This window comes from Pavona decussata, unplaced genomic scaffold, assembly GCF_977016875.1.
Source record: "Pavona decussata unplaced genomic scaffold, jaPavDecu1.1 SCAFFOLD_233, whole genome shotgun sequence".
NCBI lineage: Eukaryota > Metazoa > Cnidaria > Anthozoa > Scleractinia > Agariciidae > Pavona > Pavona decussata.
The window spans coordinates 4,687,501-4,705,287 of record NW_028145638.1 but is presented as its reverse complement, the minus strand read 5'-3'; the positions used below and the strand labels follow the sequence as shown (position 1 = coordinate 4,705,287).

Below are 17,787 nucleotides of genomic sequence, written 5' to 3'. Positions count from 1 at the left end.
TTGATGCTCAACACTCCTTTTAGTAATATTAATTATTATTATTAAATTATTATTATTAATAATGTTTAAAGAGCACAGCAAGAATAATTTGTTCAATAATATCCATGGTTTGCTTAATCATTTAACATTGATCAGGGCATCGTTACCGTATATTTTAGAAGGAGAATGGTTCTTCTAATGGGGAAGAAAGCAACTTCAACCGTCAAAAGTATTGTGCTAGGATGGCCAGGATAAGGTTTCTGGTAATTTTTCTTCAAAACTAACAGATCACGGCAACACTAAGCCTGACTGCCATTTTAAAGTACTATATATATAATGGAACTTCGACCGTCAAAACTACACTGTTAGGATGGCCGAGATGATTAGTTTTCAGGTCATTTCTCATTTCTCTTTAAAACTAACAGATCACGGCAACTCTTGGCCTACCTCCATTTTTAAAATGTTAGATGTTTGATGCATATGCAATGTTCTCCTATACAAACACTGTAATTCTTGCAATGTCTGTCCTAATTGACATTGGCGGCCATTTCGCGTGAAAATGCTGATTGAGTATAAGGTCAGTCGCATTGCAATACCGTGTGTCCCGGCCATAACAAGTTTTAACTTGATTTGCATCACAAAACATTCCATATGCTGTTACATTGGTTAGTACAAACGTGCGGCCCTCTACGGGGATTGGAGGCTCTCGCGCGAACTTTTCCACGCCTAACCCTATTCATGTCTTGGGTGTTGATGTTTTCAATGATTCGAGCCTCCCTGTTTGCATTTTCAGCAAAACAAACGATTTTTTTTGCGGTGTGAGTTCTATTGCAATCTTCATGACATAGTGCAGACATTTTAAGGTCACGTGCTCTCATCTCCTCTTGTTCCCAGTAGTTTGGGTGATTGGTTAAAAGAAGTTTAAATTTGCAAATTTTGCTTCGAGTGGCAAATGCCACGAGTGAACATAGACTTATAACCGAAATAAAATGTAAATGTAGGCTAAAACATGTATATGTCGCCTTTTCGTTAGCGAAGTCTGATCTGCTCCTGTATACTGTTTTTTATTTTATTTTGCAATACTAAATAGCTACTTACAATACTTACAATGCTTACACTAAACAATACTTACAATACCTACATTACTACATTACAATACTGACAATATTCCCGACACTGTTTAGATTAATTAATTTATAATTACATTACAGTACAGTTGTAACACTATTACTGTCACACTACAGTTACAGCAATCACGTCAATTAAATACAATACTACATGATGTTTACATTTTTTTTCATAACAGATACGTGATATTAAATAATTGTACTACTTACGTACATGCATCCACACCAGCTACCGTTCCACCTACGTGGCACGTATTCCGCAAAAGGCAAGAAAAAAAAAAGAAGCACGTACCTTTTAAAGATTGTAATGTGAGAGGAAAAGGGGGAAAGTGTCAATTGTAGGATGAGTCTTTTGTATTCTACAAATCCAGATTTAGAGTCTTGCGACTAAGAATAAAAAGTAAAAATTTTTGCAAAATAGTGGGTGGGTCTTTAAGCCTATGACCAAGGAAGGGGTTAACTCAAGAGAACGCACAGAAGATTCGTTTCCGAGCAGCCATTGCCTAAAACCGGACGTTACCGTACAGTTCCAGAAAAGATAGATGAGAGTTTCATCTTCAATTTGGCAGAAATTGCAAAGATCGTTATCCCTAAGCTTTATTTTTTTTAAGAAATCATTAGCGGCAAGTCTCCTGTGTAACAGTTTAAATTGGAAAACGCGAAGTTTTGAGATTTTCGTACATTTAAAAGGCAGCCTGTAAGCAGTCTTCCAGTCAATAGGTCCATTTTTTTCTATCATGCAGTCTTCCGACCATTTCGTTTGGTAATTTCCTGGCTGCTTTCGTTTCTTTTCTATAAGTTTTCTGTGTACTAGCTTATTTGTATTTTTGGCCTTCAGAAACTTATCAAGAAAACTTTCGTAGTTGATGCTTTCCTGAGAGGCGTTGTTTTTAAAGGTTATAACCAGATGTTTTACAGCTGATATCACTCCTCAGAAAGACAGAAAATTTATCTGGATGTAATAACGTTCTTTGAATTCAGAGAAAGATAAACGTCTAGTCTCATTTTCCATCAAATGACCGATATTCTGTATTCCTTGAGAAGACCATAATAAATAATGTATTGGTTTATTATTAACACGAATAAGAGAATTTAGCCAGAGACTCTGTGACAGTAACTGTTTCTTTGAGCAAATGTTATCTTCGTAGATAACATTTGACCAAGTTTGCAAAATGTCTTGCAAGAAAACATCCGATACCTTAAAGTAAGTTAATTTTCCATCAAATGACCGATACTCTGTATTCCTTGAGAAGACCATGATAAATAGTGTATTGGTTTATTATTAACACGAATAAGAGAATTTAGCCAGAGACTCTGTGACAGTAACTGTTTCTTTGAGCAAATGTTGTCTTCGTAGATAACATTTGACCAAGTTTGCAAAATTTCTTGCAAGAAAACATCCGATACCTTAAAGTAAGTTAATATATCCTTCTTGTGGAGATTATCTTTGAAAATAATGTCTCCGCTTAAGTCTCTTAATTGAACATTGAAGAAAAGCTTCCATTTTGCCTCATTTCCTTTGTCAAGGTATTTTTTCACCCAACTTAGTTTCAAAGCTTGGATAAAGAGTCTTATATCAATCATCCTTATACTTCCATCTTCATAATCACTTAACATTATATCACGCTTAATCTTGTCGCCTTTGCCATCCCACAAAAACTTAAAGAATAGGGTGTTGACTTCACTAATAGCACACTGGTTTGTTGGCAAAGGTGACGAAATATACGTGAGTTGAGAGACAATTAAGCTTTTTAATACAGTAATTTTTCCCAGTGGACTTAATCTCCGCAATTCTCCGCAGCCCAAGCTTGCCCCAAGGTTTGTTATTTTTTCCTCGTAGTTAACTTTCGACATTATTTCTGGGTCAGTTGAGAGTCATGCCCCTAGAGTAGACTTTGCTTGCCAAGTCTGAAGGACCACTGTTACCGTCCATAGCTAAGTGTACTGACAACGTCTTTGTCTATGCCTATGTCTATGTTTCCCGTATTCTGCTTGGAACTTTATCCTGTTTCCTGGGGTGGATCTGTGGCCCTGTTAACAATTTCGATCCCCTGAATTCCTCTGATCCTGTTATTTGCCGGTCGGTAAATGCAGCAGATCATTCCCTTGATCTTTTCCCTGAATCGTTGATTCACCAGAGCGTACACGATTGGGTTGATAGCGAAATTGAACATAACCATTGTGTTAGTAATAGCTTGTGTTACACCATGAATGCTGTAACCGGGAATATGAGTGGAGAGGATGTAGCTAATCGTGCTAGGTAGAAAGAATACTGCAAAGATGACACTGACAGTTATGACCATTAAGGTGACTCGCTTCCGTACCTTTAACACACCCTGTGGAAAAAATACAGCTCAATATCATTACAAACTAGTAATAATAAAAGATTAGGGAGTGCGTTCGATTATCTCGATCCCAGGCTCTCTCTGCTTTGCCAAGTTGGTGACGATGTCATCAACCCCTGAAAAATCTGCGTGGCATGCCTGATACGCGTTCCAAGACCCATTCATTCGTTGATTGTCCCATACAATGTCGACTCCAATCTCTATAAGAAGGGCGTTCTTTCTACGTCGAACACAACGAGTTGTCCAATCTATACAAGATGCCTACATCATAATGAAAAAACTTTGGGTTTTGTGTGGAATAAGGGAGGGGGGCATGAAATGAGCATGAAATGAAACAGTCACTTCAATGAACTCAAAAATGAGAATAAGTTGATTAGGCTGCATGTAGTCGTAACCAAGCAATGTTAAGTCAAATGCAGGTTAATGACGCAATGCAATGAAAACAACGTACTCTCCGCCTTGACTGAGAGCAAATTTATTTCAATCAGCACCACAAAATCAGTTTTATTAAACTGCATATGAAGTGAAAATAACTAAGCCTTTTTTAAAGGCTTATCAAAGAGATCACAAATTGAATATCTTCTCTCGTTCCAGAGATATTCATGTTTTTGTTCAAAAACTGATGATGTCTTAAATCGTCTAAGTACAAAGATAAATCACAAAATTAATCATATGTCGGGAAAGGTTGGGGTGTTGCTGCTAAAACTTGGCACCAGTAATGTGCGCCAGGTAAGATACAAAAGAACACCCATTTTGACTCGGTCCCAAGTCCCTTTCTGTTATGAACCATTTATCTCTATTTTCGACTAGATAACGAGAGGCAGACAGTCCTACTTGAAACACACGAAGTGCTCATATTGACCTACGTCTTCTCACCATCTCATTGGGAGTAAACGATGTTTGATTAAGACAAAAAAATGAGAACGTCAATCGAGCAAAAAATAGACCCGGTAGCACAATTTTTGCCATGCAACAGCACAGTTTGTTCCTTGTCTAAGGTACGATATCGGTGCCAAGTTTGAGCAGCATTACTCCGATATTTTCCGAGATATTAGGGAGTTTTAGAATTAGGTTTATGGCAAACGACAGAAATCAGTTGACCACTTGACCATTTTTATCTTTCATTTGCCGCTCGTTGTTTTCAGTTTCTCAGTAAAATTGAGTAGTTTTTGCTGATTTTGTTTTGCACTATTCTCATCTATGTACTCATTTTTTCAAGAAAACATAAACGCGAATCTCACGTTTGCCGTAAACACGATTCTAAATCGCTTTATTCTCTATTTTATGAATACGATTTTGCCGACATATAATGATATTTAGATTTAGATTTAGATTATCCTTGTACCGAGTCGATTTGTGACGTCTTCATTTTTAAACAAAAAACTTGATTTCCCTGGAACGAAAGAAGATATTTCAGCAACGAAAACGCCATTATTCGTCACTTTGAAAGGGCACTTTAACAGGCTTAATTAGTTTGTTTTCATTTCAAACCTGTTGTCGAGCAATATTGCTTCCATTAGTCCCTCCACGATTGCACCACAATTTGTAAACGACTCTGGAGTAGAGAGTAACCATCAATGTGACGGGGAGGAAAGCCAAGACCAAAAACCAAGTCAAGCTTTCTGCTTTGCCCATCCATTCTTTGGACCACTTCAGAGTGCATGAATTCACCTCTTTGTCCACGTTCCTGACCATAAACTTTGGGATAGTTATAACCACTCCAAAGATCCAACTACAAGGTATAATAACCTGGAATGATAATGGAAAGTGAAATGAATCATGTCCCATACTGCTCTATACCTTAATGGTGATTAAAACTATAGAGCACATTCTATAGCTTTTATGTATTTTTTTTTAAGTACGTTGTTGAACATTCTGTATGTACCGGTTAACATTTGACGATTTATGGTACAATCAACAAAGTAACCCAATTGTGACTGGTCGAGAGCAGTACAATTAATCCTAAACTGTACTCCGTTGGAGTGTGCACTATGTTTCCATGGCAACTGCGTGTGAGTCGGTTAAACACGGGGAAATTTTGAACGCCAACAAAACAAAAAAGTGGCAAAGTTTGAGGTAAACGAGGCTCGTACTAAGTGGGCCACAATGTACTGTGAGCTTACCTTGTCTGTCTGATCTGTTCATACGAGTGATTGATTGATTGATTGATTGATTGATTGATTGATTGATTGATTTATTTATTTATTTATTCACCACGACATACAATCATAGAAAGTTACAGTGAATAATAGCCTAGGATTTTACATAAGTTTAGAGTGAATAATAATAGTAAAAAAGAAGAAAAAAGAAGTGGCGAGGAGACCTCAAGAAACCCCCGGGCTTATACTGAGAGGTCTCCTCGGAGATATGTTAGGACTGTAAGACTAGTAAAGACATTGTATTTAGACTTTTTAACATTTGGTGGTAAGACTATAAAGACATAACAGAGTCGGACGTTTCATACAATTAACTGAGGAAATCAAGAAGCTTTCTTTTGAAGGTGGATAGACAAGGGGAAGACGTAATTGATAATGACAATGGTAATTGGTGATGAGTAGGTAGTGGCTAGAACATTCTCACGCTTATAAAGTATTGTTGTAAGTGTTATGCAGGTAGAATTATTGTAATGTAGAAGCATGCCTTGTAATTTGTAGAGTTTTCTGGCGGTCCGTTTTTATGATAACAGTATTAGCGTACCTTGAGCTTGCGGTTAGTAAGCTTTCTCTTGTTTCCATGGGGGTACATGACAGAGAAGTAGCGTTCAGTTGATATGGCAACCAAAGTGAATACTGAAGTGGCACTTGCGGCCCAGGCCAAGTTACTACCTGTCACTATCCTGCAGAGTACTGTGCCAGTCACCCCCTCTGGGTGGGTGAAAGTGTGGTGAAAAATGTATCGTGGAGTAAGAAACGTGGCCACTGTCATGTCGGCGACAGCTAGGTTCATCAGAAGGTAATTGATTGGTGTTCTATGGAAAGTTGGTGAATTGATCTTTAATTTTAAAGCATCAAACAGTGGCTGGAATAAAGCATTTCGTCTTTTTCTTTCTTTTAAGAAAGGTGGTCTTAATTCTATTCAAAATAAAGTCAACTATGCCTATACAACTTATGGAAACCAGATTTAAAGCCATCAAAATTTACTGTACAGTGCGATTTAGATGATTTTTGGACATTTTACGTTCTTGCTGTGCTTGCAAATAGCATAAATTTAGACTACAAAACAGGTAAATTTCCTTGCAAAGTAGCCCTTAAACTACACCGTGCAACTTTTTTCAAAGAAAGATACAAACAACATGAGAAATTTTGGGTGGAAGATGAAAACAAAATGTGGCTATCCAGAACAGGACATGTAAATAACATGGCGATTAGCCATCGGGTTTTCCCTATCTAGACCGGGCTTTTTACGTCTTCTGATGCCAGGGAGAATCCGCCCCCTTCCGTAACTCCGAGACTGTTAAAGCTATGACAGTGACACTTGGAGGATAAGTTTTACGTCCAAAGAGGTCCGCAATGAGAAGTGACGACGTCATATGACTTGGTAATTACGTCATGATTGCCAAATGGCGGCCGTCTTGGATCCACTCTCTTGGATTTCTGGATTTCCCCAAAACTTCACGAAAGCTCCAAAATTGAACGAAACGTAATCAAACCCAATAAAGAAACAGGAATATGGGCTAAAAACGTAAAAGGTACAGTAAGAAAAGTAATTTTTCTTCATTTTGGAAAGGGATTCTCTACCGGGCCGAGAATGGACTTCAGACTTCGGACTTCAGACTTGAAACGTCAAACTTCATACTTCAAACTTCCGGGATTTTGGAAAAGTCATTTTGTCAATCTGAGTGTGTACCTTATACACCAGCAATGGCAACCGCGAGATTACTTTCTTTTTAGGGATATAGTAATTTCGAGATTTTGGGCTTCCAGACTTCAGACTTCAGACTTCAGACTTCGGGGTTCAGGCTTAAGATTCCGATTTCTGAGTTCTGTCCAGTTTAAACTATATTACTATATTTAACCAAATTAATTTCTAAAACGTTGAGAAAAGGAAGACTGTTCTACGGCTGTCAAGCCAAATTTTATTTTCACATGAAGCAAAACAAAGAGCCAGTCGAACCCTTTTAAATTTTCGCATAGCAAAGGAAATTTTTTTAAAAAGAATGCAAGTAATTTACACGTAAATTCAAATTTATCAAGCAACTGACTAACTTTGCAAGTTATCGTGAAAACTTGTTCGACGGAAAAAAAAAGAAAGCAAAAAATCTTGATATAAAGTAGCAACCAGATTAACCACCGTAAATCACACGTTCCCAACTTACCTCATGTCTCGATTCTTCAGTACGATAGCACAAACCAGAGAGTTCCCGACGATATTTAAAATTGTCAGTACGGAAACCACTGCTGTTATGGCGACTTTTGCCTGTTCAGACTCCATGTATTAAGACAGGCCTTTAGGTGATGCCTGTGTTCCCTGTTTAAAGCAATAGAATTTAAGAAAAACAGATTCCATTTTGCCGTGCGTCTGTACTCTGAAAAGGCACAGAGGACATCAAAAGGTGGTGAGAACAAGGAAGTACGCTACGAGCCGCAGGCGAGTAGCGTGACTGATGTTCTTACCACGTTTTGACGTCCTCTGTGCGTTATCAGAGTACAGACCCACGGCAAAATGGAACCTATTTGTTTTATACAATAACCAAGACATTTCAACGCATTTCACGAGCGGGCATCGCGTTACCTGAGCCCTGAGCGGAGTCAAAAACTTTCCAGCAAACTCAGTTTTAGACTACTACACACATGCAATTGTGATCTTCTAAATTAGAGTATAATCCGAAAGAATTTCACTATGAATATTTTATTCCAGAAAAGAAATCCTGACCCCAAACTATTACAGCATGTAAGTCGCTTCACTGCGATTTGTAGTCGATTACCCGCCATTACCGGATTCCTATCGACGACATATTTCGTCAAATTTTTACTTCTACAAATATTAACTCGATCGGTTTTTTGCGTGCGCCTCTTTGCATTGTGCGCAAAACTGTCAATTTTTTTTAAATAAAGAAATACAACAAGGGCGGCAGAAGCTATATCTAAAGTCCTTGTCAAACGCTGTATCATAGTTGGTGATAGTCAAAACTATCAGCCACCTTTATCAACTATCAAACGGGTGGTCAAACGGCGCAACAAAACTCATGATAGCCGACGATAATTTACCGTGAAACACTGCAAACATGACGTCCCTTTAACTTACAAAACTTCGAAAGCATGAATTTTTCGCGGCGAAAGAGGGCGGCAGCTTGCTTCGTTTTCCTTCAGTTGTTGGAGAAAATAACGGGAATTGAATCTAGAGAGCGCTGATGAAAGACGGGAAGAACCAGGGAGTGTATCAAACGGAGAGAAGAGAGCGGAAAAGAGCTGACTTTTATCGCCTATCATGCGTGCGGTCAAACTGGACTATCATCGATCATCGAGCGCCGTTTGACCAGGGCTTAACGCGCAAACTACTCCCCCACGTAGACCGACCGTGTGTACTAGAGCTTATTTTCTATACTGAAAATTAAGGTATTTCGTACGCTATTAAAGAGAAACATCAGTATCGTTCAGGAAATGCTGAAATAAGGTCACATAAAGCTAGGAGTTAAACTCTTGACATACCCTTAAACACAGAGGAAGAGAGTATTTAAGTTTTGAGTGCCCGCGAAAAAATATACCTGTCCAATACGCGGTAAATAATAATAGTTGTACTGTTCAAAATAATGTGCTTGCTACCAGTGAATATACTAAGTTCTTTAAAACACAAAGAACAAATAATATATAGGAATTCAAATACCTTAGAGTTGAAACCCAGTGTGGTTATCTTTACATTGCAGGTTCACAAAACTGTTGTACCAGCATAAACAGCAACTAATATGGAAAACAGAAGATATAATTTTAGTGCCGCGCAGATGTTAATTAACATTTCAATTTCTTTTTTTTCCTTGTTGTTTTTTTGCCCGTCGTCAGGCTTAAAATTAAGACAAAGTTTAATGGTTTGACAAGCACAAAACATGTTCATACACACACATACCCTTATCAAGACGTTTTAGTGTATTTTCAGCAAAGAAAATACACACGAAATGGACTGAAAAATGGAACCAATCCAAACCTTGAGGTTATGAACGGCTTAGAAACGTCAGCAAAACACTCAAAACGTTGTCTCCTGTGTTCCCAGATCGTTTGATGGCCTTTTAACTTTTCTAATTTACTGCTTTCTTTCTGCTAACTCGGTTAGCAGTAAAAACTTCACGGTTCTATTGAATTTGGTATGACAACGGTGATTTTTGAACTTTTTGTTTTATTGATTTTGCATTGCTGATCGATACATAATTGAAATTGCACTTTGTGCGACATCTTTCTTTGAAAAATAGTTCATACGCGGTTAATTAGTTATTTGAAGCAAATTTGCTTCTAATAAACTTTCCAACAACAGAACATTGTTTGAACTAATTGACAGGCGTCACTAGAATATCTTCTAACAATATTCAAATAACTGTTGCCTGTTCAAAACAGCCTCAACACTTTGAGCTGAATGGTCGGACGTAAATGTTGAGCCGTTCTCTCAGTTAACAAGTTATTTTTAATTTTCAACCACATGGCCCCGCACCAATTGTCAAATCCATTAGTGTCAGTATAGCTGCACTCAACTAAAACAAGTGAGACATAATCAGAAATTATATATTTATATAATAAACAGATTAGGATACAGCTGAATTCGAACTTTTCGTTAATTTGCATAATTTTCTCGATAAAACTGAGACAAAACAAAGTAAGAAATTCCCTTCGCGAAAACGCTACTAAAACAGTGAATAGCGAGTGGCAAGGAGCGATACCGACGAATCGCGAGTAACGAGGGAAAAATAACGACCGCAATGCCACAGGCAGCCTTCACGTCGAGTTGTTGTTCGATGCCCTGTATCAAAAAAGCCCCTATTTTGAATAACTTATTCAAGTCAAGCTAACGGGAGTTGGTGAACAGAGAAACCGCTAGTTCTACGATAACTAATGAATTTTGGAAAATTTGCGGAGTTTCTGATCGCTCCGTTCCAGACCTCTCATGCAGAATCACGGCATCAGTACCAGACCCCATCGAGCCCATCAGCAACATGATGATGGAGTTTTCCTATTGGTCAAATGCATTAGTGATGATACGGAGGTTGCGTCAACCACGACTAAACAGATTTAATTTAAAACTTTATAAATTATCCAGCTGATCACATAGCATAGGTGTGTTATTTTTGGAGCTTGCCTTTGATTTCAGATAGTTTCCACTAAGAATTACATGAAACAACATGGTAGAAGATAGTGAACACGTTTTCAACTCTAAATACACAATAAATCAACTGATAACCTCGACATCTCCCTGAAACGTCCACCGGAAGTGCATTCTCGATGGCGACTGATCACTGAACAGAGTGCCAGGGTTTCTCTTTGGGTCTGTCCCTTTGTTCCTTTTTAAACACTTTGGTGCTCAACACTCCTTTTAGTAATATTAATTATTATTAAATTATTAAATTATTATTATTATTAACTTTTAAAGAGCACAGCAAGAATAATTTGTTCAATAATATCCATGGTTTGCTTAATCATTTAATATTGATCACGGCATTGTTACCGTATATTTTAGAAGGAGAATGGTTCTTCTAATGGGGAAGAAAGCAACTTCAACCGTCAAAAGTATTTTGCTAGGATGGCCAGAATAATTAGTTTTGAGGTAATTTTTCTTCAAAAATAACAGATCACGGCAACACTAAGCCTAACTGCCATTTTAAAGTACTATATATGTGATGCATCTTCAACCGTCAAAACTATACTGCTAGGATGGCCGAGCTGATTAGTTTTCAGGTCATTTCTCATTTCTCTTCAAAACTAACAGATCACAGAAACACTTGACCTACCTCCATTTTAAAATTTTATATTTATGATGCATATGCAACGTTGTCCTAGACAAACACTGTACTTCGCACAATGTCTGCCCTAATTGACATTGGCGGACATTTCGCGTGAAAATGCTGATTGAGTATAACGTCACTGGCATTGCAATACGTGTGTCGCGGCCATAACAATATTTAACTTGATTTGCATCACACGACAGTCCATATGTTGTTACATTGGTTAGTACAAACGCGCGGCTCTCTGCGTGGATTGGAGGCTCACACGCGAACTTATCTACGCCTTCCCTGGTTCAAGTCTTGCGTGTTCATGTTTTCGATGATTCAAGCCTCCCTCTTTGAATTTTTAGCAAAACAAATGATTGATTGCGGCGTGAACTTTATTGCAATTTTCATGATTTTAATAGTCTAAACTCTTTAAAGTGACGTGCTCTCCTCTCCTCTTGTTCCCAGTAGTTTGGGTGATTGGTTAAAAGAAGTTTAAATTTACAAATTTTGCTTCGAGTGGCAAATGTCACGAGTGGAGATAGACTTATAACCGAAATAAGATTAAAACATGAATATGTTTCCTGTTCTTGTCACTCCTTGTTAGATTTAAATAATTAAGCCAAGTCCGATGCATTTCTGTAGACTTTTCTTGCCACGTCTGAAGGACCACCGTTACCATAACTACCTCTACTGACAACGTCTTTGTCTGTGATTATTTCTATTTTTCGTATATTCTACTTGGAACTTTATTCTGTTTCCTGGGGTGGGTCTGTGGTCATGCTGACAATTTCGATCCTCTGGATATTGTTCCTGTTGTTTGCCGGTTGGCAAATGCAGCAGATCATTCCCTTGATCTTTTCCCTGAATCGTTGATTAACCAGAGCGTACACAATTGGGTTGATAGCGGAATTGAACATTAGCATTGTGTTAGCAATAGCATGTGTTACACCTTGAATGCTGTAACCGGGAATATGAATGGCGAGGAGGATGTAGCTAATCGTGTGAGGTAGAAAGGATACTGCAAAGATGACAGTGACAGTTATGACCATTAAAGTGACTCGCTTCCGTACCTTTAACACACCCTGTGGAAAAAATACAGCTCAGTAGCATTACAAATGAGTTGTCAAATCTACACAAGATGCCTACCTCATAATGAAATCAACTTAGATTTTTGGAATATTTGAGGAATATTTGAGCGGAATAAAGGGGCAGTATGAAATTTAACAGTCATTTCAATGAACTCAGGTAAGAAACAAAATGAGACCCATTTTGACTCGGTCCCAAGTCCCTTTCTGCTGTAAACCATTTATCTCTATTTTCGACGAGATAACGAGAGGCAGACAGTCCTACTTGAAACACACTCCTCTTCTCACCAGCTCATTGGGAGTAAACGATGTCTGATTAAAACAAAAAAAATGAGAACGTCAATCGAGCTGAAACTAGACCATGGCAACAGCATAGTAGGCGACATTTTGTGCCTTGTCTGAGGTGCATTACAAGTTCGAGCGGCATCACTCCGATATTTCTTGAGATATTAGAGAGCTTTAGAATTACGTTTACGACAAATGACCACGTGACAATTCTTATCCTTCATTTGCCGCTCACTGTTTTCAGTTTCTCAGTAAAATAAAGTAGTTTTTACTGAATTGTTTTGCACTATTCTCATCTATGTACTCATTTTTTTCAAGAAAACAGAAAACAAAAAAAATGATCAGCCGCCCTAGCAATCATGTGGAAACGTGATACGAGGAGGTTCAGCGATCGAGCGATGGCGGGAATAGCGGCAAGCATTTCAGTCTAGTTTGCCCTGGTCTCCATAAAAGATCGGTGGTAATCAAGCAAAATAGAACTGAGCAGAGTTGTTGGAGGCGATAGCCGAGCCAAACGATACCTTTACGAATACTCTCTGAACTTTTCAACTGCATCCATAACTCAACTGAGACACTGAGATGAGATGAAAAACATATCGGGCGCTAAGAAATCCTGCGACGATTTCAGATTGAAGCTTTTGAGTCGTTCCGTCGCGTAATGCTGTTTCCTTAAGATGAGAGCTGCAAGTTCGAAAATCGCAAAATCTTGATTACTTGATTGATCTTGAGGCATTTTTATGAATACGAATTTGGGGCAGTTTTTATTGAAAACCTCTGAGTTTTTGACGCAGTAGGGCTGAATGTTTTAAGTTGAAAAGCGGAAAATGAAATCTTTGTTAAAATGTTAACCTATAATAAATCCCCCGGATGTCTGCCAAAAGTATGCTTGTCTATAACCGTCCAATATGAAGAAGGTGATGGTTGTATGTTTATGGTTTGTATGTCTACGGCTTCTAGAGATAATAGTGAATGCATTAATTATGAGAACGCTAGAAATAACAATAAATAATAGATAAAAAACAAAGTACCTGAAAGTTGAAAACTTGGGTGCTCGTCTGAACTTGGCACGTTCATAAAAACAGTGGCAGCATATACAGCTACTAATATAGAAGTCATACACTATAATTACTGTCTCTGTAGGTTAATAAAAAATTCTAATGAACGACCCCAAGCAGAAACTCGTCGAACGAAATTGACTGAAAAATGGAACGTATACGGCGATTAAATAAATACCATAATGAAGCTCATATTTTCTGTTTTTTTTTTTTTTTTTTTGTATATTATGAAACATTCAGAATTGCCTGAAAGATTGGCAACAGAAACTTATAAACAGCTTTGCCAAATTTGGTTGACAAATTAATCTATGAATTTTATCGTGTTTACTTTTAGTGCAGCTGACGTCATATTGAATATTGCAATGTACACGACATCTTTCTGTTGAAACGTATCAAAATACTTTTATTTAGAGGAAATTTACTCCAACATTAAACATAACATTATTTGATGGAAATATTGAGGTCTCATATAAAGGTTTTAAATCAGTTAATTCAACATTACTGAAAATTTTTGACACATTTTAACAATGTTCAAAGAGCCATTTATTGACTCTTTCGCGCCTCAACTGTCAGTTTACATCGAGTTTACAAGTAATTTTTATAAATGTCAACTACATGACGCCATAACAATAGGTAAATTCACATGAGTGTTAACATATCTTTTAAATGTCAATCAGCCATAACAGGAAGTGTAGAAATAATCATTGTTTTTCAGCTCTAGAAACAAATTCACCGCACAAGAATGTAAGAAATTCCCTTCTCGAAAACAAGCGAAGACCAAAATACTCATACTGCATGACCTATGTTGAAGTTTTTGAGGTTACAGGGTTTATTTTTAAAGCACAATTTTTATACCAGCTGGGTTGTGAGCAATCACCGTGAAAAACACTTAGACTTGCTTACAAGTCGGGGAAAGAGGAAACAAAGGACTTTTAGAAAATCTAACAAGCAAGCAGTTGGTTGAACTAGTTTGTTCCGCAAAAAGTCTTGCTTGTCTTTCATTACAAGTACGTTCCAAATCGAATCTTTTTGAAAGCAGGAGCCCGTGGTATGGGCTCCTGTTGAAAGCGGCTGTTGCTGTCACCATAGTGGTGACAAAAAGTGAAATAAGAGAAGTGCTGTGTCATTTGCAGGTGGAATTTTAGGTTGGTTTACATAACATCGCTAAGGATTACTCTTTTTATGATATGAAGTGAGTGATCGTCAGAGATTACACGGGGAACAGGCAGATGAGTGTCACACAAAACCCTTCTCGTTACACCAGTGGTTAATAAACCCAGAATTAAATAGTAGTGATCCTACTAAGATCGACGACACTTTTTATTGCCGGAGCATTCACCTCTCATTGAACTTTGCTTCTCACAGATTTGCGTGTTATTTCTTACTTTTAAAGGAACTTTTTCCATTGCGCTCGAACTCCCTGCCAACTGAGACCGTGTGTCTCGATCTGTTTTTGAGCCTTTGCAACACGGTTTCTATCTCACCAAAACACAAACTATGAAGTCCATACTTTAGTATTTGCATCAAGTCATGTTATCGTATAGTAGGCTTAGACTGCCAGTGGAATTATTTGCTACTTACAAGATGGTCGATAACTATGACTTTTGTCGACCTTTAGGGTAATCAATTATCGTTAGAAGCAGCCTGCTCATTGGTTGTCAGTACTATCCGTAAACTACACTCAATCTGATTGATGCCACATAGCGTTACACACATAGCAACGCAAAACTGCACGCCGGCTATTTTGATAAGAACAACATAGGCCAAAACTGGTTTATAAAAGGGTAATGGTCTGGACCCTTTGCTAAGTATAAGTAGTGTACCCTCCACTCCACCGGGGAAAACCGGGAAGCTTGGGTTGAGGCTTGGTTACCACAAGCTGTCATGCGCAATAGACCAACGCGGGAAGGCCGCGGGAAACCCAAAATGGCGGTCATAACGAGCGCAACAGCAACAAAGTTGAACATTTCTTTATACGTTCTCTTTGTGTAAGAGAAAATTTCGGAAAGAGGGAATTAGGGGAAGAGGATTCTGAGGGCATTATCCCGAATTGGCTATCCCAAAGTGAATGGTTATTCGACTGCGAATCGTTCGTTCCTTTCTGGGAGAAGTTTTGCGAAAATATTCATGAAACGAATGTTCTTTCACCGGAGGAGTTAAAGAGGTTGGTTCATTTATTCGTTTCTGGTCTTACCTTCATTCCAAGGAAAGTTAAATTAAGTCCCAGGTAAGCTAAGTCTTATCTCTTAGCATTGCAAGTGACTGTTCTTTTCGTTGATCTACCTCTCATTTTTGTGCGCGTTAGATGTAGACGCTTATAACATGTAGCCTGCGAGCAAACTCTCTTTTAGGAGAGCTTGCTCGCAGGCTAAGTTAATCACAAATTTATCGTCTTTTCCAGTCAGCTTATCAAACATTGATTGTTTTGTGCTAGCTTTCTTGCTTTTTGTGACTACATCTTTGTTAGAAGCAATGGTCTAAATGTTGTACAAACTTCATACAATAGTAGATTCCTTCATGGCTCATATGCGTACATGATCTCACACATCTGGAACCAGTTGCCATCTGCTGTAAAAAACGCACCTAATGCATCATCCTTTCGGAGACTTTTAACTAAGTTAAATTTTAACGGCTGTCAATGCAGCAATTGCCTCTGACCCGATTTATTTTTATTTATTTATATTTATGTCTGGGTCAATTCCAAGAGCGATCATCCCCCCCCCCCGGGCAAACCCCCGGGCATTTGACTTTTTTAAAAATGCCTGATCAAATTCCCCGCTATATGGGCCGATTTCTAGGTCAAATGCCCCACTGGTTGGGGCTGAAAAGACATCGTGTTGGTTTTTTTTTTGTATTCGCTAGCTCTATTTATATAAAAATCAACGAAATTGATACATTCATAAATTTAAAACAATTCATTATTAAAGATAATGCATAACATCACATATGAAACTCAACTAACGGAGAGTTTAACGATATGTGTACCGATACTCGTTTTTCTTTTATATTTAAAAATGTACATGAAGTTTGCAAATACGTGTCCATTTTTCGCAAAATATTTGACTGCATGATTTGTTAAATAGTTTACGCATTGATTAAATAAACTGGATGATAATCATCTCTTGTTGCAGTACAATGGGCGTTTACGTTTACCTATAAATTTAAAAGCATGCAACTTTATCACAAAAAAAATACACTTTTTCTATTACAAGTAGAACTGTGAACAGTTTGTTAAAAAACAGTGATAACAAGAACAATAATAAAAAACACTATGTTATGAAACCTAGACATGCCAACAAGTCGAGCTTCGAACGCCGAGCAAAGGGAGAACAAAGCTTGAGGGAACTTGGACATACCACATATATCACCATAAATTTTGTCGAAAACCACGAGGAGTTGTGACATGTTACATGGAGAACAAATCATTTTTAAACGCGACCGCTGACCAGCATTTTTTCGACAGGTCAAATGCCCGATGGGTCGGGTTTCTATTCGCGTCAAATGCCCCACTATGTGGAGCTGAACAGGGGTCAAATGCCCGGGGGTTGCCCGGGGGGGGGATGATCGCGCTTGGAATTGACTGATACATTAGATGTTACTTTTTAATTTAATTAGTAGTTATTATCTTTTTTTTATACTGTCAAACACTTATATCATGAGCCTGTGGCTCGGGGGACTGGGAGACCACCCCCTGTGTATTTGACACTAAATAAATTACTTACTTACTTACTGTTTCCAGGGTCCAGTTGTTCAACCCCGATTATGAAGCTAATCCTGGGTTAATGTGAATTTTGATTCGAGCTTAATTACATATGCGTTATTGACCAAGTGTGAGGTCAAGATAGCAGGATATTGGCCAAGTTCATAAAAATGCAAAAAAGGAATGAGGCCACTCCAGAATCCAGCCATCTTGACCGAACAAGCTTGGTCAATAAAGGATTTATTATATGGCTTTATCTTCAAGTTTAAACTACAACTGAAACAAAACAGAACATGAAACTG

The 17,787-nt window shown here is 38.0% G+C and overlaps 2 protein-coding genes across 7 annotated transcripts in view; one reads left to right on the top strand and one right to left on the bottom strand.

Annotated features, from left to right (window-relative positions):
* Positions 1–2,341: 2,341 nt before the first annotated feature.
* Positions 2,342–9,412, bottom strand: LOC146458529 (pyroglutamylated RF-amide peptide receptor-like). Its single transcript, XM_085090702.1, has 5 exons — positions 9,275–9,412; positions 7,767–7,918; positions 6,149–6,419; positions 4,943–5,200; positions 2,342–3,442 (listed from the first exon to the last, which is right to left on the bottom strand). The coding sequence occupies exons 2-5, from the start codon at positions 7,880–7,882 to the stop codon at positions 3,107–3,109; spliced, it is 981 nt and encodes a 326-aa protein (XP_084946828.1). The 5' UTR covers positions 7,883–7,918; positions 9,275–9,412; the 3' UTR covers positions 2,342–3,106.
* Positions 9,413–15,701: 6,289 nt separating this feature from the next.
* The window catches only part of LOC146458528 (uncharacterized), an 11,878-nt gene continuing 9,792 nt past the window's right edge, over positions 15,702–17,787 (top strand). For all 6 annotated transcript variants that reach the window (XR_014858294.1, XR_014858293.1, XM_085091063.1 and 3 more), the window contains exon 1: positions 15,702–16,012. The gene's annotated coding sequence lies outside the window, so the exon portion shown is untranslated. The remainder of the gene's footprint in view (positions 16,013–17,787) is intronic.